A 23,536-nucleotide genomic window follows, 5' to 3' on the forward strand; every position below is an offset into this window, starting at 1 on the left:
CCCTGGATCCTGCAGATAATATCTCAGGGGTACAGGTTGGAACTAGAGACAGATCCGCCTCGCCGTTTCCTGAAGTCTGCTTTACCAACGTCCCCCTCCGAAAGGGAGACGGTTTTGGAAGCCATTCACAAGCTGTACTCTCAGCAGGTGATAGTCAAGGTACCTCTTCTACAACAGGGAAAGGGGTATTATTCCACTCTATTTGTGGTACCGAAGCCGGACGGCTCGGTAAGACCTATTCTAAATCTGAAGTCCTTGAACCTGTACATAAAGAAGTTCAAGTTCAAAATGGAGTCACTCAGAGCAGTGATAGCGAACCTGGAAGAAGGGGACTTTATGGTGTCCTTGGACATCAAGTATGCGTACCTCCACGTTCCAATTTACCCCTCACACCAGGGGTACCTCAGGTTCGTTGTACAAAACTGTCACTATCAGTTTCAGACGCTGCCGTTCGGATTGTCCACGGCACCTCGGGTCTTTACAAAGGTAATGGCCGAGATGATGATTCTTCTTCGAAGAAAAGGCGTATTAATTATCCCATACTTGGACGATCTCCTAATAAGGGCAAGGTCCAGAGAACAGCTAGAGAGGGGATTAGCACTGTCTCAAGAAGTGCTAAAACAGCACGGCTGGATTCTGAATATTCCAAAATCCCAGTTAATGCCGACAACTCGTCTGCTGTTCCTAGGGATGATTCTGGACACGGTTCAGAAAAAGGTTTTTCTCCCGGAGGAAAAAGCCAAGGAGTTATCCGAGCTTGTCAGGAACCTCCTAAAACCAGGAAAGGTGTCTGTACATCAATGCACAAGAGTCCTGGGAAAAATGGTGGCTTCTTACGAAGCAATTCCATTCGGCAGATTCCATGCACGAATTTTCCAGAGGGATCTGTTGGACAAATGGTCAGGGTCGCATCTTCAGATGCACCAGCGGATAACCCTGTCTCCAAGGACAAGGGTATCTCTTCTGTGGTGGTTGCAGAGTGCTCATCTATTGGAGGGCCGCAGATTCGGCATACAGGATTGGATCCTGGTGACCACGGACGCCAGCCTGAGAGGCTGGGGAGCAGTCACACAAGGAAGAAACTTCCAGGGAGTGTGGACGAGCCTGGAAACGTCTCTTCACATAAACATTCTGGAACTAAGAGCAATCTACAATGCTCTAAGCCAGGCAGAACCTCTGCTTCAAGGAAAACCGGTGTTGATCCAGTCGGACAACATCACGGCAGTCGCCCATGTAAACAGACAGGGCGGCACAAGAAGCAGGAGTGCAATGGCAGAAGCTGCAAGGATTCTTCGCTGGGCAGAGAATCATGTGATAGCACTGTCAGCAGTGTTCATCCCGGGAGTGGACAACTGCGAAGCAGACTTCCTCAGCAGACACGACCTTCACCCGGGAGAGTGGGGACTTCATCCGGAAGTCTTCCACATGCTGGTAACCCGTTGGGAAAGACCAATGGTGGACATGATGGCGTCTCGCCTCAACAAAAAACTGGACAGGTATTGCGCCAGGTCAAGAGATCCGCAGGCAATAGCTGTGGACGCGCTGGTAACGCCTTGGGTGTACCAGTCGATGTATGTGTTTCCTCCTCTGCATCTCATACCAAAAGTATTGAGAATTATACGGCAAAGAGGAGTAAGAACGATACTAGTGGTTCCGGATTGGCCAAGAAGGACTTGGTACCCGGAACTTCAAGAGATGATCACGGAAGATCCGTGGCCTCTACCTCTAAGGAGGGACTTGCTTCAGCAGGGTCCCTGTCTGTTTCAAGACTTACCGCGGCTGCGTTTGACGGCATGACGGTTGAACGCCGGATCCTAAAGGAAAAAGGCATGCCGGAAGAAGTCATTCCTACTTTGATTAAAGCAAGGAAGGAAGTAACCGTGCAACACTATCACCGCATTTGGCGAAGATATGTTGCGTGGTGCGAGGATCGGAGTGCTCCAACGGAGGAATTTCAACTGGGTCGATTCCTACATTTCCTGCAATCAGGATTGTCTATGGGTCTCAAATTGGGATCTATTAAGGTTCAAATTTCGGCCCTGTCGATTTTCTTTCAAAAAGAATTGGCTTCAGTTCCTGAAGTCCAGACTTTTGTTAAGGGAGTGCTGCATATACAGCCTCCTGTGGTGCCTCCAGTGGCACCGTGGGATCTCAATGTGGTTTTGGAATTTCTAAAATCTCATTGGTTTGAACCACTAAAAAAGGTGGATTTAAAATATCTCACATGGAAAGTGACCATGTTACTAGCCCTGGCTTCGGCCAGGAGAGTGTCAGAACTGGCAGCTTTATCTTACAAAAGCCCATATCTGATTTTCCATTCGGACAGGGCAGAACTGCGGACTCGTCCGCATTTTCTCCCTAAGGTGGTGTCAGCATTTCATCTGAACCAGCCTATTGTAGTGCCTGCGGCTACAAGTGACTTGGAGGACTCCAAGTTACTGGACGTTGTCAGAGCATTAAAAATATATATTGCAAGGACAGCTGGAGTCAGAAAATCTGACTCGTTGTTTATATTGTATGCACCCAACAAGATGGGTGCTCCTGCGTCTAAGCAGACGATTGCTCGTTGGATCTGTAGCACAATCCAACTTGCACATTCTGTGGCAGGCCTGCCACAGCCTAAATCTGTAAAGGCCCACTCCACAAGGAAGGTGGGCTCATCTTGGGCGGCTGCCCGAGGGGTCTCGGCATTACAACTTTGCCGAGCAGCTACGTGGTCAGGGGAGAACACGTTTGTAAAATTTTACAAATTTGATACTCTGGCTAAGGAGGACCTGGAGTTCTCTCATTCGGTGCTGCAGAGTCATCCGCACTCTCCCGCCCGTTTGGGAGCTTTGGTATAATCCCCATGGTCCTTTCAGGAACCCCAGCATCCACTAGGACGATAGAGAAAATAAGAATTTACTTACCGATAATTCTATTTCTCGGAGTCCGTAGTGGATGCTGGGCGCCCATCCCAAGTGCGGATTATCTGCAATAATTGTACATAGTTATTGTTAACTAATTCGGGTTATTGTTTAGGAAGCCATCTTTCAGAGGCTCCTCTGTTATCATACTGTTAACTGGGTTTGATCACAAGTTGTACGGTGTGATTGGTGTGGCTGGTATGAGTCTTACCCGGGATTCAAAATTCCTCCCTTATTGTGTACGCTCGTCCGGGCACAGTACCTAACTGAGGCTTGGAGGAGGGTCATAGGGGGAGGAGCCGGTGCACACCACCTGATCGGAAAGCTTTACTTTTTGTGCCCTGTCTCCTGCGGAGCCGCTATTCCCCATGGTCCTTTCAGGAACCCCAGCATCCACTACGGACTCCGAGAAATAGAATTATCGGTAAGTAAATTCTTATTTTTTTTGTCTTCAGTGCTCCCAGTTGTAGGTACTGAGCTAATACATTACATCTTCACTCTGGTAACTGCAGTAGAAAAGTTATACAATGTATACAGTTATACAGGTTACACAATTATACCAATTATGAAAATAGCTGAACTCATTTTTTCGTAAGTCCTAGAGGATGCTGGGGTCCAATTAAGTACCATGGGGTATAGACGGGTCCTTTGGGAGCCACTGGCACTTTAAGAGTTTAATAGTATGGGCTGGCCCCTCCCTCTATGCCCCTCCTACCAGACTCAGTTTAAAAATGTGCCTGGAGGAGCCGGTCACAGCTAGGGGAGCTCCTAGGAGTTTTCTTAGTTTTTAATTTTTTAGAGTTAGTTAAGTTACAGGGAGGCTGCTGGCAACAGCCTCCCTGCTTCGTGGGACTTAGGGGGGGGGAGTAGGAACCAACTTCCTAAAGAGTTAATGGTTCTTTGCTCCGCTGACACTGAGCTCCTGAGGGTGCTGATCGCAAGCCCGCGAGGCGACCGCTCACTCCCGCAGCACGGCCGCCACCCCCTAACAGAGCCAGAAGAAAGAAGAGTGGTGAGTACAGTGCCGGCATCCGGTTAGCGGGTCGCCGGGGTTATGGCGGCACAAGGGTGGCAGCGCAGCACTGACAGGCTGTGCTCCAGGAAGGCTCAGCAACACTATGTGTTGGCGCTGTGAGGGGCGTCCTAAGCCAGCGCGGAACACCCTACACTGGTCAAGCTGCTAACAGGGGCTAATCCAACTGTTAGCTCTAGGAAACCTCAGGCCAGTTTAAATATTTAGTGCGGGAAGCTGCGCGCCATGTCGGGGGGCGGGGCTTCCTCTCAGAGCGGATCCAGCACTCCCTAGCGCCATTTTCTACCTGCAATGACACTGACAGGGAGCGGTGCCCTCCACATAACTCAGGGTGTTATAGACAGGGGCGGGGAGTGTGATATCAATACTAACTACTCTATTAAGGGTAGTTAGTCTGCGCCAGGCTTTTATCATAATAATTGCCCACAGGGGCGCTGTGTGGCTGGTTCCTTATACTCTGTGTCTCTCTGAAGGTACTCTGGGGGTAACTGTGTCTGACATTTTCCTGTGTGTGTGTATATCCCACAATACCATGTCTAAGGACTGTGTGTCCTGTGTTGCAAAGTGTTTATCTTCATCCTGAGGAGTCTATTCCATATACTCAGGAATGTAATATACTGTCTCAGCCTTCTGAATCCGAACCCCCATGGGTGGATTCTTTAAGGGGAATGATATCCCAGATTTCTACTAGGATGTCCCATACTGAAAGGGAGACGCAGGTTTTGAAAAAAATCTGTGGAGGGCTTAAAATATTCAGCCCCTACTACTATGGACCCACCTACATACCCTCAAAAATGTACACTTGCCCAGATAATGCAAGTTGACTCTGATACTGGGGACGGTGATGGGGATATGCAGGGGGGAGAGGCATCCCTTGCTAAAGGGGTGCAATTGATGATTGAAGCAATTAGGGATGTGTTGCATATTTCTGAGAAAGTGCCTGAGCAAGAAGAAGAATCTTTTTTTACAGTAAATAAGAAATCCTCGCTTACCTTCCCTGCTTCTAAGGAGGTAAACTCCTTGTTTGAAAAGTCCTGGGAAAACCCAGAGAAAAAATTCCAGATTCCTAAAAGAATTCTCATAGCTTTTCCTTTCACTGAAGAGGACAAAAAAAAGTGGGAAAACCCACCTATAGTTGACGCTTCTGTATCTAGATCGTCCGAAAAGGTGGTTTTACCTGTCCCCGGTTCAACCGCCTTAAAGGAGCCGGCTGACCGCAAGATTGAGACTACGCTCAAATCACTGTACACGGCTACAGGCGTGGCGTTAAGGCACACTATTGCTTGTGCGTGGATTTCTAAAGCTATAGTAAAGTGGTCAGGCACATTACTTGAGGATTTAAATACTATGGATAGGAGTGACATTGACTTGTTTTTACGTCACATACAGGATTCTACAGGTTTCATGGTGGAGGCCATAAAGGACATTGGCCTGCTTAATGCAAGGGCTATTTCCGTGGCAGTCTCGGTACGTAGAGGACTCTGGCTACGCCAATGGACTGCGGATGCGGAATCCAAGAAAAATGTGGAAAACCTACCCTTCACAAATCAGGCCCTATTCGGGGAAGTTCTGGATGTGTGGATATCCACGGCAACTGCGGGTAAGTCGGCCTTTCTTCCCTCCGCAGCTGCATCAGCTCGGAAGTCTTATCCTACGCCTACACTGCAGTCTTTTCGGACTGCTACATTTAAAAAATCCAAACCCCCCCCACACACACACCTTCTTTAGAGGAGGTCGGGGAAAGTCCAGAAAACCTGCTCCAACAGGTCCCCAGGAACAGTAACCAGCTTCTGCTTCCTCAAAATCTTCAGCATGACGGTGGACCTCCCAGCATGGAGATCGGTCAGGTGGGAGCGAGACTAAAAGATTTCAGTCACGTCTGGGCGTCGTCATGCCTGGATCCCCGGATGACAGATATTGTTGTGCAGGGGTTTAGACTGGAGTTTCAAGAACTCCCACCTCAGATTCTTCAAATCAGGCTTACCAGTTTCTCTGACAGAAAGTGCTATCCTACAGGAAGCCATTCAAAAATTGGTATGAACTAATGTCATTGTTCCAGTTCCACCTCACCTAAAAACCAAGGGTTATTACTCAAACCTGTTTGCGGTACCGAAACCGAACGGTTCGGTAAGGCCTTATTTGAACCTGAAGTAATTGAACCGTTACTTGAGGGTTTTCCAATTCAAGATGGTGTCTCTGAGAGTGGTGATCTCAGGTCTGGAGGAGGGGGAATTCCTGGTATCCCTGGATATCAAGGATGCGTACCTTCACATTCCGATCTGGCCGCCTCACCAGGCCTATCTACGGTTTGCACTGCAGTACTGTCACTATCCGTTCCAGACATTACCATTCGGCCTCTCCACAGCACCGAGGGTGTTCACCAAGGTCATGGCGGAGATGATGCTCCTCCGCAAACAGAGAGTGAACATAATTCCGTATCTGGACGATCTGCTGATAAAAGCGTTTTCCAAGGAGAAGCTGTTGCAGAGTATTGCACTCTCAACTCAACTACTCCGGGATCATGGGTGGATCCTGAACCTTCCAAAGTCACATTTGGAACCGACAAGGAGACTGCCTTTCCTGGTGATGATCCTCGACACGGAAGTGCAGAGGTTGTTTCTACCACTGGAGAAAGCGTTGGTGATCCAATCAATGGTCCGGGATGTCTTGCGACCAGCCCGGGTATTGGTTCGTCAGTGCATTCGTCTTCTGGGGAAGATGGTAGCCTCCTATGAGGCTCTGCAGTACGGATGATTCCATGCAAGGTTATTCCAGCTGGATATCCTGGACAAGTGGTCGGGAACACATCTTCACATGCACCAGCGGATACGCCCGTCGCCGAAAGCCAGAATTTAACTTCTCTGGTGGCTGCGAACTTCTCACCTGCTCGAGGGCCGCAGGTTCGGAATTCAGAATTGGATTCTTCTAACAACGGATCCAAGCCTCAGAGGTAGGGGGTCAGTCACCCAGGGGGAAAACTTCCAAGGAAGGTGGTCAAGTCAGGAATCTGTCCTTCAAATAAACATTCTGGAACTAAGGGCCTTCTCCAAGCGGCACATCTTCTGCAAGATCGATCCATTCAGGTTCAGTTGGACAATGTCACAGCAGTGTCCTACATAAACAGGCAGGGTGGATCGAAGAGCAGGGCTGCAATGTCACAGGTAACAAAAATCCTCCTCTGGTCAGAAAGGCATGCACTGGCGGCGATCTTCATTCCGGGAGTAGACAACTGGGAAGTGGACTTCCTCAGCAGACAAGATCTCTATCCAGGAGAATGGGGCCTCCACCCGGAGGTGTTCGCAGAGGTAACAATCCAATGGGGTGTACCTCAAATAGACATGATGGCCTCTCGCCCCGACAAGAAGCTTCGGAGGTACTGTTCCAGGTCACGAGACCCTCAAGCAGTGGTGGTGGTCGCCCTGGTGACTCCGTGGGTGTTCCAGTCAGTGTATGTGTTCCCTCCACTTTCACTCATCCCAAGGGTTCTCAAGCTGATAAAAAGATCAGGAATTCCGACGATCCTCATTGCTCCAGACTGGCCAAGAAGGGCTTGGTACGCGGATCTTCTGGAATTACTGCTGGAGGATCCGAGGCCTCTTCCTCTTTGCGAGGACCTTCTACAACAGGGGCCGTTCGCCTATCAGGACTTACCGCGGTTACGTTTGATGGCATGGAGGTTGAACGCCAGATCTTAGTTCGGAAGGGCATTCCAAACAAGGTTCTTCCTACTCTGATCCAAGCTAGGAAGGGGGTAACGTCTAAACATTACCATCGGATTTGGAAAAGTATGTCTCTTGGTGTGAATCCAAGAAGATTCCTACGGTGGAGTTTCAACTAGGACGTTTTCTCCTCTTTCTGCAAGTAGCTGTGGATGTGGGCTTACGCTTGGGTTCAATCAAAGTCCAGATTTCGGCCTTGTCCATTTTCTTCCAGAAACAATTGGCTGCTATCCCTGAGGTTCAGACTTTCTTGAAAGGAGTTCTGCACATCCAACCACCCTTTGTGCCTCATACGGCACCTTGGGATCTTAATGTGGTGCTGCAGTTCCTGCAATCGGATTGGTTCGAACCTTTACAGGAGGTGGACGTAAAGTTTCTTACTTGGAAGGCGGTCACACTGATGGCAATGGCAACTGCAAGACGTGTGTCAGAATTGGGGGCATTGTCGCACAAGGGCCCCTACTTGATTTTCCATGAGGATAGAGCTGAGCTCAGAACGCGTCAGCAATTTCTTCCAAAGGTTGTGTCGGCTTTTCATATTAACCAACCTATTGTGGTGCCAGTGGCTACTGACACCTCAATTAGCTCAAAGTCCTTGGATGTTGTGCGGGCTTTGAAGATGTATGCGAAGAGAACTTTTCGTCACAGGAAATCGGACACTCTCTTTGTCCTTTATTATCCCAACAAGATTGGTGTCCTGCTTCAAAGCAGACGATTTCTTGCTGGATCAGTCTTACTTTCCAGCATGCTTATTTGACGGCAGGATTGTCGATTCCAAATTCTGTTCAGGCCCACTCTACTCGTAAGGTGGGTTCTTCCTGGGCGGCTGCCCGGGGTGTCTCTGCTTTACAGCTTTGCCGAGCAGCTACTTGGTCAGGGTCGAACACGTTTGCTAAGTTCTACAAGTTCGATACTTTGGCCTCTGAGGACCTAAAGTTTGGTCAATATATTCTGCAGGAACCTCAGCACTCTCCCTCCCGTACTGGGAGCTTTGGTACATCCCCATGGTACTAAATTGGACCCCAGCATCCTCTAGGATGTAAGAGAAAATAGGATGTTATATACCTACCGGTAAATCCTTTTCTCGTAGTCCGTAGAGGATGCTGGGCGCCTACCCACTGCTTCGTATTCCTGCATAGTTACTTGGTTCTGTGTTGTTGGTTCAGCCGTTGCTGAATTGTTCCAAGTTGGTTAGCTTGGCTTTCCTTTTTGTTATGTGTGAGCTGGGGTGAATCTCACCACTATCTGTGTATTTCCTTCTCTCGAAGTATGTCCGTCTCCTCGGGCACAGTTTCTAGACTGAGTCTGGTAGGAGGGGCCAGCCCACACTATGAAACTATTAAAAAGCCAGTGGCTCCCAAAGGACCCGTCTATACCCCATGGTACTAAATTGGACCCCAGCATCCTCTACGGACTACGAGAAAAGGATTTACAAGTAGGTATATAAAATCATTTTTTCTTTGATATTATTCTTGCAGCTTCCATCTTACATGTGCATCTTGATTTAGCACATTTACTGTACAATGTTACAAAGTATGTAAATTAGTTTGCGGCTTCTAACCATCTCAATCCAACTTGTCAGACTAAATGCCATTGCTGTTATGCCGTAGGGTGAAATGCAGGCAGGAAGTGATGTCAGAGGTGTTCCTGTCTTAGTCCAGCTTCGTCTGTTGGATCAAAAAGACCCATGCACAAAGGTAAGTGACCTTTTATATATACAGATGTGTCCACATACACACATCCTCATATCATGACAAATAGCTGCGTTTATTATGCCAGAATCTTTGCTACTCAACCACACCGAAACACTCATCCTAAGTACCTGCTACACTATAAGAGAACGAGGATGCAAAATTGAGAAAAAAGTACTCAATACATGTGAAACCGGGAAAAGACAGGTCCAGTATAAGTGACCCTCACCATGCATCCTTCTGCTTAATCTGTGACTTTATACCAATCTTTTTGCTACAAAAAAGTATTCCTAATTATTTAGTACATTGTTTGTGAACTAAGATGCAAAGTTGAGGAAACTGTACACAGTACGAGAATCGCATGGGTAAACAAAACATACAACATTTAGGGGTCAATTTACTAAGCCTTGGATGGAGATAAAGTGGACGGAGATAAAGTACTAGCCAATCCGCTCCAGCTGTCATTTTTCAAACCCAGCCTGTGACATGGCAGTTAGGAGCTGACTGGCTGGTACTTTTATCTCCATCCAATTCTTAGTAAATAGACCCTTTAATCTTTAAATGGGATGTCTGCTTTTATATATATTTTTGCAATCCCTCTTCCTCTATCTTGTTGGCAAATGGATAGGTTCTTCTGCTACAACCAAGCGCTCATCCATCTGACTTACCCACAAGCCAGTAGTGCCTTGACCGTTCAATGATCTTCAAACTGTGTAAAATGAATATTGTTGCAGCTGGTATGGTCAAAGTCATAGCTATCAGATGGTGTATAAAAAAACAATTGAGGACGGATACAGCCTTTTATCCATACACTATCTGAACACCATGGCCAGTTGGCACCATTGCCAAATAAGTGTTGTAGAAGAAAATATCGCTATCTATGGTATGAAATGATTGCAACACCGTCACCATAGCCCAGAGTGGTCACTGACACCTTGGTACCACAGAAGGTGAGGTACACCCAACATCATGCTTATGCTGAAAGTAACAGAAATGTGGGAATACCATGTGACAAATGCAGCAGTTCAGGGGCACTCACACTGGGTTCCTGGTGTTAAAGTCAAATTTAATTTCTAATAAATATTTAAAATGCCAGCTCTAATATATACTGCGGACGCCAGGCGCATCTCATAAACATATACGATAAAAGTGCGCTGTACGTCGCAAACACTACATCCCTTAAGAGAAAACAAGTACACGCACACATTTCTGAGTTCCAAAGCTCAATGATGTATATATTTGATATTAAAAGGATATGTATACAATATCTCACATGTACAGTATATACACCGCTCAAAAAAATAAAGGGAACACTAAAATAACACATCCTAGATCTGAATGAATGAAATATTCTTATTAAATACTTTGTTCTTTACATAGTTGAATGTGCTGACAACAAAATCACACAAAAATTATCAATGGAAATCAAATTTATTAACCCATGGAGGTCTGGATTTGGAGTCACACTCAAAATTAAAGTGGAAACACTACAGGCTGATCCAACTTTGATGTAATGTCCTTAAAACAAGTCAAAATGAGGCTCAGTAGTGTGTGTGGCCTCCACGTGCCTGTATGACCTCCCTACAATGCCTGGGCATGCTCCTGATGAGGTGGCGGATGGTCTCCTGAGGGATCTCCTCCCAGACCTGGACTAAAGCATCCGCTAACTCCTGGACAGTCTGTGGTGCAACGTGGCGTTGGTGGATGGAGCGAGACATGATGTCCCAGATGTGCTCAATTGGATTCAGGTCTGGTGAATGGGCGGGCCAGTCCATATCATCAATGCCTTCGTCTTGCAGGAACTGCTGACACACTCCAGCCACATGAGGTCTAGCATTGTCTTGCATTAGGAGGAACCCAGGGCCAACCGCACCAGCATATGGTCTCACAAGGGGTCTGAGGATCTCATCTCTGTACCTAATGGCAGTCAGGCTACCTCTGGCGAGCACATGGAGGGCTGTGCGGCCCCCCAAAGAAATGCCACCCCACACCATTACTGACCCACTGCCAAACCGGTCATGCTGGAGGATGTTGCAGGCAGCAGAACGTTCTCCTTGGCATCTCCAGACTCTGTCACGTCTGTCACATGTGCTCAGTGAGAACCTGCTTTCATCTGTGCACAGGGCGCCAGTGGCGAATTTGCCAATCTTGGTGTTCTCTGGCAAATGCCAAACGTCCTGCACGGTGTTGGGCTGTAAGCACAACCCCCACCTGTGGACGTCTGGCCCTCATACCACTCTCATGGAGTCTGTTTCTGATCGTTTGAGTAGACACATGCACATTTGTGGCTTGCTGGGGGTCATTTTGCAGGGCTCTGGCAGTGCTCCTCCTGTTCCTCCTTGCACAAAGGCGGAGGTAGCGGTCCTGCTGCTGGGTTGTTGCCCTCCTACGACCTCCTCCACGTCTCCTGATGTACTGGCCTGTCTCCTGGTAGCGCCTCCATGCTCTGGACACTACGCTGACAGACACAGCAAACCTTCTTGCCACAGCTCGCATTGATGTGCCATCCTGGATGAGCTGCACTACCTGAGCCACTTGTGTGGGTTGTAGACTCCGTCTCATGCTACCACTAGAGTGAAAGCACCGCCAGCTTTCAAAAGTGACCAAAACATCAGCCAGAAAGCATAGGAGCTGAGAAGTGGTCTGTGGTCACCATCTGCAGAACAACTCCTTAATTGGGTGTGTCTTGCTAATTGCCTATAATTTCCACCTGTTGTCTATTCCATTTGCACAACAGCATGTGAAATTGATTGTCAATCAGTGTTGCTTCCTAAGTGGACAGTTTGAGTTCACAGAAGTGTGATTGACTTGGAGTTACATTGTGTTGTTTACGTGTTCCCTTTATTTTTTTGAGCAGTGTATATAGTTACATGGTTACAATTTACACAGGAAGCAGTTATTACAAACTAATTAATTACAGCCAGCAATACATCACCATTTCCCTGTCCCTCTATGCACACTCCGCTCTCCATATCTCTCCATCCTCACAGCAGCAGAGTATCGGCAAAACACCATCTCGATCAGCACCCAGGAAAAACAGGAAGCTCTTGTGTGTGGGATCAGCTATACACTGTCTATGTTGGTGGAGTATAGGTCATCTGTTATTGGTCCAGGTGAGGGAACTTTCTCATTCATGAGAAGTCATTGGTCAGTTCATATGCAAGCAACATCCAGCCTTGAAGATGACATCATAGGGGCTGGCCTCTGGTTTCCGCCCACACATGTTTCAAATGGAATGTTCTTTGTCATTAGAATTGTGGCTTTATATTCCTACATTTGATCATAACTTCTCATTGCAATGTGCTACAACTTAACCACAGGCATTAAATGAATCCACTCATTAATCTGATTACTTTGACACCAAGCATGACATGTCCATCTTGCTCTGCTCCAACAATACACATACATCACGTTATACTCCATTATATAATTTAAAAGGATATGTCTAGTGCTTGATATATTCAATTTATGTTTTGTATGAAATATGTGTTGAATATGTCTTTGTGGCATCTCTGTGTGAGTGCGTATGTTACCATATATTGCTGTGCACGCTGTGCGTATTCGCAAGCATAGCGACTCATCAGTGTGGAGTTTGGATGTTCTCTCTATGTAATATGTTGACTTCGACAGTCCACCCTTTGGCAGTAAACAATAACTGCCATATATTATTAACAGAAGAAAAATATTTCGAACAATAATCGGTGACCTAGACACACGTATGTATTCATTTCGCAAATCAGACATTTGACCATATTTGGGGAAGACAGGGAGGAGGACGAGACATCCTCTATATGCACTCGGCGGTCAAGGGACCACTGGTTTGGTGTGGGGCGACATTCAACCTATAGAGTATGCTGGGACAGTGCTATGGCCTATGATGTCTGATTTGAACGAACATTTCACACATACATGTACCTACGTCTTTGTACACTGATGTTCGGATTCGATATAGGTTCTGCTGGGTAGAGGGAGAAAACACAAACAAATCATGAAAGAGACGTATACATTTTTCATGGTATATATATTCCTATCACTCTCTGAACATTGGCCCTCATTCCGAGTTGATCGCTCGCAAGGCGATTTTAGCAGAGTTGCTCACGCTAAGCCGCCGCCTACTGGGAGTGAATCTTAGCTTCTTAAAATTGCGAACGATGTATTCGCAATATTGCGATTACACACCTCGTAGCAGTTTCAGAGTAGCTTCAGACTTACTCGGCATCTGCGATCAGTTCAGTGCTTGTCGTTCCTGGTTTGACGTCACAAACACACCCAGCGTTCGGCCAGACACTCCTCCGTTTCTCCAGCCACTCCCGCGTTTTTTCCGGAAACGGTAGCGTTTTTAGCCACACGCCCATAAAACGCCGTGTTTCCGCCCAGTAACACCCATTTCCTGTCAATCACACTACGATCGCCGGAGCGAAGAAAAAGCCGTGAGTAAAAATCCTATCTTCATAGCAAAATTACTTGGCGCAGTCGCAGTGCGGACATTGCGCATGCGCACTAAGCGGAAAATCGCTGCGATGCGATGAAATTTACTGAGCGAACAACTCGGAATGAGGGCCATTGTTTCCATTTCTGGAACGTATGCTAGGTCTGTTTCATCACTGAACAAGGGTTATAAGTAGTGTCCTTCCTAGATAACATAAACCTTCGGAGTTCGGGGAAAGCCACTCATAAACCTTTCTTCCACATATATTAATGAGCTCTTTATCTGCTATGTGTGAATAGCCATTGTCTGATTGTTCCTGATTACCTCCCAATTTCCTGATTTAAACATACCAGGGATTTACCTATGGTACTGGTGGATCTTAAGACTAGGGGGTCTAGTTATATTATATTCCTTGTCCGCCGCCCCCCCCCCCCCCCCTTCCGTGTAATTCAAGTACCTCAGCTAACTCTAAAAAAAACATGGCACTAATCTTGCATCATTTCGTCTTAGAGGTACCTGTGAGCACATCCAACATTCCGTTTGGTTTAAGACCTTACCCACTAGTGAGTGATAATCACTCAATGGATGTCTGTCAAATGCTGCCTTATTGCTAGACTGACATCTCTAGATGCACTCATCTTCAAATATGGGGTCACAATAACTACAAAATACAGTATTCCTCAGACAATAGCCTATCACGTTACCTCCGAACTCCGTAACTACTAGACCGTTGATTTTCTCTGGCTTTAACAAAGTGATAGGCTGATCCTGGGATCCTATAAAGAAATCACTCCTTTCTCCAGAACCAGTTCCAGTCCCACACTCGACGCCTCATGAAAAACCTCACAAAAATAGAATGTCCTGAAAAAAAAAAATGTTTGTCAACGGAGAAAAAAAGAAAGGTAGAACAAAAAAAATCTTGTCCATAGCAAATCAATTACAACAACTGGTCTTTCTGTAATCTTTTAGTACGCTCAGGTAGTGTTCAACAGTGCCGCCTCTGTCTTCACGGAACAGACTCTCTGGTGATACTTCTGCAATCTCACTCCATTTACGAGTTCCTTCCAGACTACCGACTTTCCTGCGATGGGAATCGTGGACCCAAGTGTCTCTCTCGGCTACTTTCACTGGGATCGTGCGGTAAACCAAAACCAAAATTTCGAAAGAGGGTGATTCGTTAAGTGAGGATCTGGGAGTGGTTCCGATGCTACATAATACTAGTGGCAGTGTCTATGACCACAATAGTCCAGTTTCAAGCTATCACTTTGCTCCTACTCCTAGGGGTACCATATCTACACACAAATTTCTGCACAATTTTCTTTGCGGTAAACACAGCGGCATCCGTGGCGGCAGGAAATGCCTCTACCCAGTTTGAGAAAACATCAGTGCACAACAATACATAACAATAATTCCTAAAGGGTGTTAACTGTACGAAGTCGATTTGTATTACTTGAAAAGGTCCGTCTGCAGGAGGGATATGGGATGGCTCTGTTAGTACTACCTTGTCACACGCCAGAGGCGGCGTTCGCCGCGCTTACCCCTGCGTGCTTGCTGGTCTGTGTGGCGGGCTCCGCCTTCGGTGGTCCACGGGCTCCGGCGTCTGGCTGGCGCGGCTCCCGGCGGTTCCCCGGGGCAGGGGCGCCGCCATGACACCCGGCATCACGTGGGCGGGGAGCAGGTGACGTCATCAGACTGTTCCGCCAATCCAGCGGAGGCGGGAGATTCAAAGTCAGACGCCGGGCAGAGCCTCGGCGCCTGAGTATCGTCTCTTTTCTGAAGTGGATGCCAGAGCTCCCGTACGCAGTGTGTTTCCCAGCAGCTATACTCCAGTGCATCTAGCATTCAGGGTGCCTTCTGGCAGCACAGTCTCCAGTGATCCGAGCAACTAGTGTGTTCCTCTGCAGTGCAGTTGCCAGCGCTCCCTGGATTCAGCAAGGCCTGCGGGCCGAATCAACTTTAGTGCTTCCAGCGTTCAGTGTCATTCACCTTCGCTCACAAGTTCTTCATTCATCAGTGTCCTTAAACATCGCTCACCAATTCTCCAGTGTCCTTAAACATCGCTCACCAATTCTCCAGTGTCATTTACCATCACTCACAAGTTCTTCAGTCATCAGTGTCCTTAAACACCGCTCACCAATTCTTCAGTGTCATTCACCATTGTTTACAAGTTCTTCATTCATCAGTGTCTTTTAACATCGCTCTCAAATTCTTCAGTGTCTTTCATCATCGCTCACAAGTTCTTCATTCATCAGTGTCCTTAAACATCGCTCACCAATTCTCCAGTGTCATTTACCATCGCTCACAAGTTCTTCAGTCATCAGTGTCCTTAAACACTGCTCACCAATTCTTCAGTGTCATTCACCATTGCTCACAAGTTCTTCATTCACCAGTGTCTTTTAACATCGCTCTCAAATTCTTCAGTGTCTTTCATCATCGCTCACAAGTTCTTCATTCATCAGTGTCTTTAAACATCGCTCACAAATTCTTCAGTGTCATTTACCATCGCTTACAAGTTCTTCATTCATCAGTGTCTTTAAAACATCGTTCACAAATTCTTCAGTGTCATTTACCATCGCTCACAAGTTCTACATTCATCAGTGTCTTTAAACATCGCTCACAAATTCTTCAGTGTCTTTCATCATTGCTCACGAATTCTCCAGTAACTTTTTGACATTGCCCACAAGTTCACTTTCTTTCATGTGCCACTGTATTGCTCCCTTCCCTTAATAAAGTTCCTCAGCATTCTTTTACCAAACCTAACTATCTGAGTCTTGTATGAGGAAATCGTATATCTGACCATCCCTGCTCCGACCCACCTGTGGTTCCTTTTCCCGACCATCGGAAGAACCCCCGAGTCCACAACACCCCCAACCCAGGTCAGTGACAGTATACTCAGGCCACATGGACCCGGGGGATCGGAACCCAGAGGCAAGCGCCATCCAGGATCTGGTTTCCCGAGTACAAAGTCAGGAGACGGCACAAAGCCAAGTGATGCAGTATCTCCAGGAGTTATCTGGTCAGCTGGATCAAATTCAGGCTTCTCTGGCTTCAGTAGTCCCGGCTCCAGCTCCAGTACCCGCTCCTGTGGTTGTCCCTAGTAATGTTCAATCCCTGTCTGGAACCAGGTCACGCCTTCAGCTTCCCACTCCTTCTCGCTATAATGGGAATCCAAAGAATTGCCGTGGTTTTCTCAACCAATGCGAGGTACATTTTGATCTTCTCTCACACAACTTCCCCACAGATCGGTCCAAGGTGGCGTACATTATTTCCTTGCTTGAAGGTTCAGCGTTGGATTGGGTGTCTCCGTTATGGGAGCGTTCTGACCCGTTGGTTTCCAGTTACACCAACTTCACGTCATTCCGTAGGATCTTTGATGAGCCCGGCAGAACGACCGCTGCTTCTTCGGATTTGCTCCGAGTCCGACAAGGCTCCCGTTCAATGGGACAGTATGTGATTAATTTCCAAACCATAGGCTCGGTACTGCGCTGGAATAATGATGCTCTCCGGGCCGCTTTCTGGAATGGGCTCTCTGACCGTCTAAAGGACGAACTGATCACTAGGGACTTGCCAGATTCCTTAGAAGAGTTGATCTCACTCTGTGTAAAGGTGGATCTTCTTATGCAGGAACGAGGTGGTGAACGTAGTCGGACAGAACGATCCAGAGTCCGGTCTCTCCCGACTAAGCAAACGATCACCCCAAGTCCAGACGAACCTATGCAAATTAATCGATCTCGGCTGTCCCCGGAAGAACGACAGCGCCGTCGTGAGGATAGACTCTGCCTCTACTGTGGAGCTGCAGATCACTTTCTCAAGTTTTGTAAGTCCCGTCCGGGAAACGGGCAGCCCTAGCTTGTTCCGGAGGAGTCGAGTTAGGGGTTACGTCTAAACCTTCTCCGACAGTGGACTGTTTACTCTCCGTGTCTCTGTTTTCTGGATCTATAGCCAAACCTGTTAAGGCCCTGCTGGACTCCGGGGCTGCAGGGAATTTTGTTTCCCTTTCTTGCGTTCAAAAACTGTGTTTACAGTTACAATCCGTCGAACGACCTATTACTCTGACTGCCATCAATGGTACCCAAATTTCTAATGGTCTTATTTTAAGTCGCACAGTGCCAATCAAACTGCAGGTTGGAGCTCTACATCAAGAACATCTGGAGTTCCTAGTGATTCGGGAGATGCCTCACGATCTGGTTCTTGGTCTTCCTTGGCTTAAAGTACACAACCCTCACGTCGACTGGAAGTCGTCACAAATAGTATCTTGGAGTTCATTCTGTCATTCTAATTGTCTCACTCCTGTCTATCCGCTCCGTGTATCTTCCAAGTCGGATGAGGAGCTCATTCCGGAGGCCTATCGGGAGTTCGCAGACGTGTTTTCGGAACAGGCGGCCGATCAGTTACCACCCTATAGACCCTGGGACTGTCCCATTGAGCTCATCCCAGGGAAGATGCCACCCCGGGGGCGCATTTATCCTTTGTCATTGCCCGAGACCCAAGCCATGTCGGACTATATCAAGTCTAATCTGCAGAAAGGATTCATTCGCCCCTCTACTTCCCCGGCGGGAGCAGGCTTCTTCTTTGTGAAGAAGAAGGACGGAGGGTTGAGGCCATGCATTGACTACCGCGGCTTAAATGAGATCACCATTAAGAACAAATATCCTTTGCCGCTCATCACGGAACTATTTGATAGGGTTCGCGGAGCCCATGTCTTCACGAAGCTCGACTTAAGGGGAGCTTATAATGTGATTCGTATTCAACAGGGGGACGAATGGAAGACGGCCTTCAATACCAGGAACGGGCATTACGAATATCTGGTAATGCCGTTTGGGCTCAGTAATGCCCCTGCCGTCTTCCAAGGTTTTGTGAATTAAATCTTCCGAGATATGTTATACCTAAGTGTAGTGGTATACTTGGATGACATTCTGATATTTTCTAATAATCTCACGGAGCATAGAATTCAGGTCAAGGAGGTACTTCTTCGTCTACGAAGGAATCATCTCTACGGTAAGATCTCCAAATGTACCTTTGAGGTTCCTTCAATTCCATTTCTTGGTTACGTCATCTCAGGTACGGAGCTTCGCATGGATCCGGAAAAACTCACTGCTATTCGGGACTGGACTCAGCCTCTTTCTTTGAAAGCGGTACAAAGATTTCTGGGTTTTGCGAATTACTACAGGAAATTCATAAAGGGATTCTCTTCCATTGTGGCACCTATTACTGCCCTAACCAAAAAGGGGTCTGACCCAAGTCACTGGTCTTCTAAAGCTGTAGCAGCGTTCGCCCAGTTGAAAGCAGCCTTTATGTCCGCTCCGGTACTCCAGCAACCGAATTTTTCAAAACCATTCTTCTTGGAGGTCGATGCTTCCTCGGTCGGCATCGGTGCCGTGCTCTCACAGTACTCCTCTGACGGGAAGTTACATCCATGTGGTTTCCATTCTCGCAAGTTCTCTCCTGCTGAACGAAACTACACCATCGGAGACCAGGAACTCTTGGCAATAAAATCTGCCCTGGAAGAATGGAGATATCTGTTGGAAGGTGCTAAACACCTAATTACGATTTATACCGATCACAAGAACTTGCTGTATCTCAAGACAGCCCAGTGCTTGAATCCCCGTCAAGCTAGATGGGCGCTCTTCTTCACTCGATTCTCGTTTGTCATTAAGTACCGGTCCGGGACGCTTAACACCAAAGCTGATGCTTTATCTCGTTCCTTGACGGCTTCAGATGAGGAGAACTCCGTTGGAAAGGCTTTGATTCTCAGTCCAGTTTCTATTTCGGCAGCTCCCACCGCTCTGGGTCCTCCTCCTGGGAGAATGTCTGTGCCAGCTAAATTCCGACCAAGGTTGTTGCATTGGGCTCATATTTCCAAGTTTTCCGGTCATCCTGGAGTTCAAAAGATGTGGGAGTTTCTACGAAGATCTTACTGGTGGGACACTATGAAGAAGGATATTCAAGGTTATGTCAACTCATGTCCTCAGTGTGCTCAGCACAAAATTCTTCATCTGCCTCCTGCGGGGTTGTTGCATCCACTGTCCATTCCTAAGAGGCCTTGGACCCATATCTCTATGGACTTTGTCACTGACTTGCCTCTCTCCAAGGGTCACAATACCGTCTGGGTAATTATTGACCGTTTCTCTAAGATGGCACATTTTGTACCTTTGACCGGGTTACCATCAGCTCCCAAGTTGGCTTTGTTATTTATCTGGGAACATTTCCGCCTGCACGGGTTACCACTAGAGATGAGCGCCTGAAATTTTTCGGGTTTTGTGTTTTGGTTTTGGGTTCGGTTCCGCGGCCGTGTTTTGGGTTCGAACGCGTTTTGGCAAAACCTCACCGAATTTTTTTTGTCGGATTCGGGTGTGTTTTGGATTCGGGTGTTTTTTTCAAAAAACACTAAAAAACAGCTTAAATCATAGAATTTGGGGGTCATTTTGATCCCAAAGTATTATTAACCTCAAAAACCATAATTTACACTCATTTTCAGTCTATTCTGAATACCTCACACCTCACAATATTATTTTTAGTCCTAAAATTTGCACCGAGGTCGCTGTGTGAGTAAGATAAGCGACCCTAGTGGCCGACACAAACACCGGGCCCATCTAGGAGTGGCACTGCAGTGTCACGCAGGATGTCCCTTCCAAAAAACCCTCCCCAAACAGCACATGACGCAAAGAAAAAAAGAGGCGCAATGAGGTAGCTGTGTGAGTAAGATTAGCGACCCTAGTGGCCGACACAAACACCGGGCCCATCTAGGAGTGGCACTGCAGTGTCACGCAGGATGGCCCTTCCAAAAAACCCTCCCCAAACAGCACATGACGCAAAGAAAAAAAGAGGCGCAATGAGGTAGCTGACTGTGTGAGTAAGATTAGCGACCCTAGTGGCCGACACAAACACCGGGCCCATCTAGGAGTGGCACTGCAGTATGTATGTATAAAGAAAGAAAAAAAAAACCACGGTTAGGTGGTATATACAATTATGGACGGGCTGCCGAGTGCCGACACAGAGGTAGCCACAGCCGTGAACTACCGCACTGTACTGTGTCTGCTGCTAATATATAGACTGGTTGATAAAGAGATAGTATACTCGTAACTAGTATGTATGTATAAAGAAAGAAAAAAAAACCACGGTTAGGTCACTGGTATATACAATTATGGACGGGCTGCCGAGTGCCGACACAGAGGTAGCCACAGCCGTGAACTACCGCACTGTACACTGGTTGATAAAGAGATAGTAGTATACTCGTAACAACTAGTATGACGACGGTATAAAGAATGAAAAAAAAACCACGGTTAGGTGGTATATAATACAATTATGGTTGGACGGACTGCCTGCCGAGTGCCGACACAGAGGTAGCCACAGCCGTGAACTACCGCACTGTACACTGGTTGATAAAGAGATAGTAGTATACTCGTAACAACTAGTATGACGACGGTATAAAGAATGAAAAAAAAACCACGGTTAGGTGGTATATAATACAATTATGGTTGGACGGACTGCCTGCCGAGTGCCGACACAGAGGTAGCCACAGCCGTGAACTACCGCACTGTACACTGGTTGATAAAGAGATAGTAGTATACTCGTAACAACTAGTATGACGACGGTATAAAGAACGAAAAAAAAACCACGGTTAGGTGGTATATATTATAATACAATTATGGATGGACGGACTGCCTGCCGAGTTCCGACACAGAGGTAGCCACAGCCGTGAACTACCGCACTGTACACTGGTTGATAAAGAGATAGTAGTATACTCGTAACAACTAGTATGACGACGGTATAAAGAACGAAAAAAAAACCACGGTTAGGTGGTATATATTATAATACAATTATGGATGGACGGACTGCCTGCCGAGTTCCGACACAGAGGTAGCCACAGCCGTGAACTACCGCACTGTACACTGGTTGATAAAGAGATAGTAGTATACTCGTAACAACTAGTATGACTGACTATGACGGTATAAAGAATGAAAAAAAAACCACGGTTAGGTGGTATATATTATAATAATACAATTATGGATGGACGGACTGCCTGCCGAGTTCCGACACAGAGGTAGCCACAGCCGTGAACTACCGCACTGTACACTGGTTGATAAAGAGATAGTAGTATACTCGTAACAACTAGTATGACTGACTATGACGGTATAAAGAATGAAAAAAAAACCACGGTTAGGTGGTATATATTATAATACAATTATGGATGGACGGACTGCCTGCCGACTGCCGACACAGAGGTAGCCACAGCCGTGAACTACCGCACTGTACACTGGTTGATAAAGAGATAGTAGTATACTCGTAACAACTAGTATGACGACGGTATAAAGAACGAAAAAAAAACCACGGTTAGGTGGTATATATTATAATACAATTATGGATGGACGGACTGCCTGCCGAGTTCCGACACAGAGGTAGCCACAGCCGTGAACTACCGCACTGTACACTGGTTGATAAAGAGATAGTAGTATACTCGTAACAACTAGTATGACTGACTATGACGGTATAAAGAATGAAAAAAAAACCACGGTTAGGTGGTATATATTATAATAATACAATTATGGATGGACGGACTGCCTGCCGAGTTCCGACACAGAGGTAGCCACAGCCGTGAACTACCGCACTGTACACTGGTTGATAAAGAGATAGTAGTATACTCGTAACAACTAGTATGACTGACTATGACGGTATAAAGAATGAAAAAAAAACCACGGTTAGGTGGTATATATTATAATACAATTATGGATGGACGGACTGCCTGCCGACTGCCGACACAGAGGTAGCCACAGCCGTGAACTACCGCACTGTACACTGGTTGATAAAGAGATAGTAGTATACTCGTAACAATTAGGATGACACTATGACGGTATAAAGAATGAAAAAAAAACCACGGTTAGGTGGTAGGTATATAATAATAAATAATACAATTCTGGTCGGACGGACTGCCTGCCGTGTGCCGACACAGAGGTAGCCACAGCCGTGAACTACCGCACTGTACACTGGTTGATAAAGAGATAGTAGTATACTCGTAACAATTAGGATGACACTATGACGGTATAAAGAATGAAAAAAAAACCACGGTTAGGTGGTAGGTATATAATAATAAATAATACAATTCTGGTCGGACGGACTGCCTGCCGTGTGCCGACACAGAGGTAGCCACAGCCGTGAACTACCGCACTGTACACTGGTTGATAAAGAGATAGTAGTATACTCGTAACAATTAGGATGACACTATGACGGTATAAAGAATGAAAAAAAAACCACGGTTAGGTGGTAGGTATATAATAATAAATAATACAATTCTGGTCGGACGGACTGCCTGCCGTGTGCCGACACAGAGGTAGCCACAGCCGTGAACTACCGCACTGTACACTGGTTGATAAAGAGATAGTAGTATACTCGTAACAATTAGGATGACACTATGACGGTATAAAGAATGAAAAAAAAACCACGGTTAGGTGGTAGGTATATAATAATAAATAATACAATTCTGGTCGGACGGACTGCCTGCCGTGTGCCGACACAGAGGTAGCCACAGCCGTGAACTACCGCACTGTACACTGGTTGATAAAGAGATAGTAGTATACTCGTAACAATTAGGATGACACTATGACGGTATAAAGAATGAAAAAAAAACCACGGTTAGGTGGTAGGTATATAATAATAAATAATACAATTCTGGTCGGACGGACTGCCTGCCGTGTGCCGACACAGAGGTAGCCACAGCCGTGAACTACCGCACTGTACTGTGTCTGCTGCTAATATAGACT

At 46.7% G+C, this 23,536-nt stretch overlaps 1 protein-coding gene across 1 annotated transcript in view; it reads left to right on the forward strand.

Annotated features, from left to right (window-relative positions):
- Positions 1-23,536, forward strand: part of LOC134966174 (C-Jun-amino-terminal kinase-interacting protein 4-like) — a 238,478-nt gene that overhangs the window by 174,970 nt on the left and 39,972 nt on the right. The window contains exon 16 of the mRNA XM_063942721.1: positions 9,269-9,355. Within this exon, the coding sequence (XP_063798791.1) occupies positions 9,269-9,355 (87 nt within the window). The remainder of the gene's footprint in view (positions 1-9,268; positions 9,356-23,536) is intronic.

Source organism: Pseudophryne corroboree, chromosome 10 (genome assembly GCF_028390025.1).
Source record: "Pseudophryne corroboree isolate aPseCor3 chromosome 10, aPseCor3.hap2, whole genome shotgun sequence".
Lineage (NCBI taxonomy): Eukaryota > Metazoa > Chordata > Amphibia > Anura > Myobatrachidae > Pseudophryne > Pseudophryne corroboree.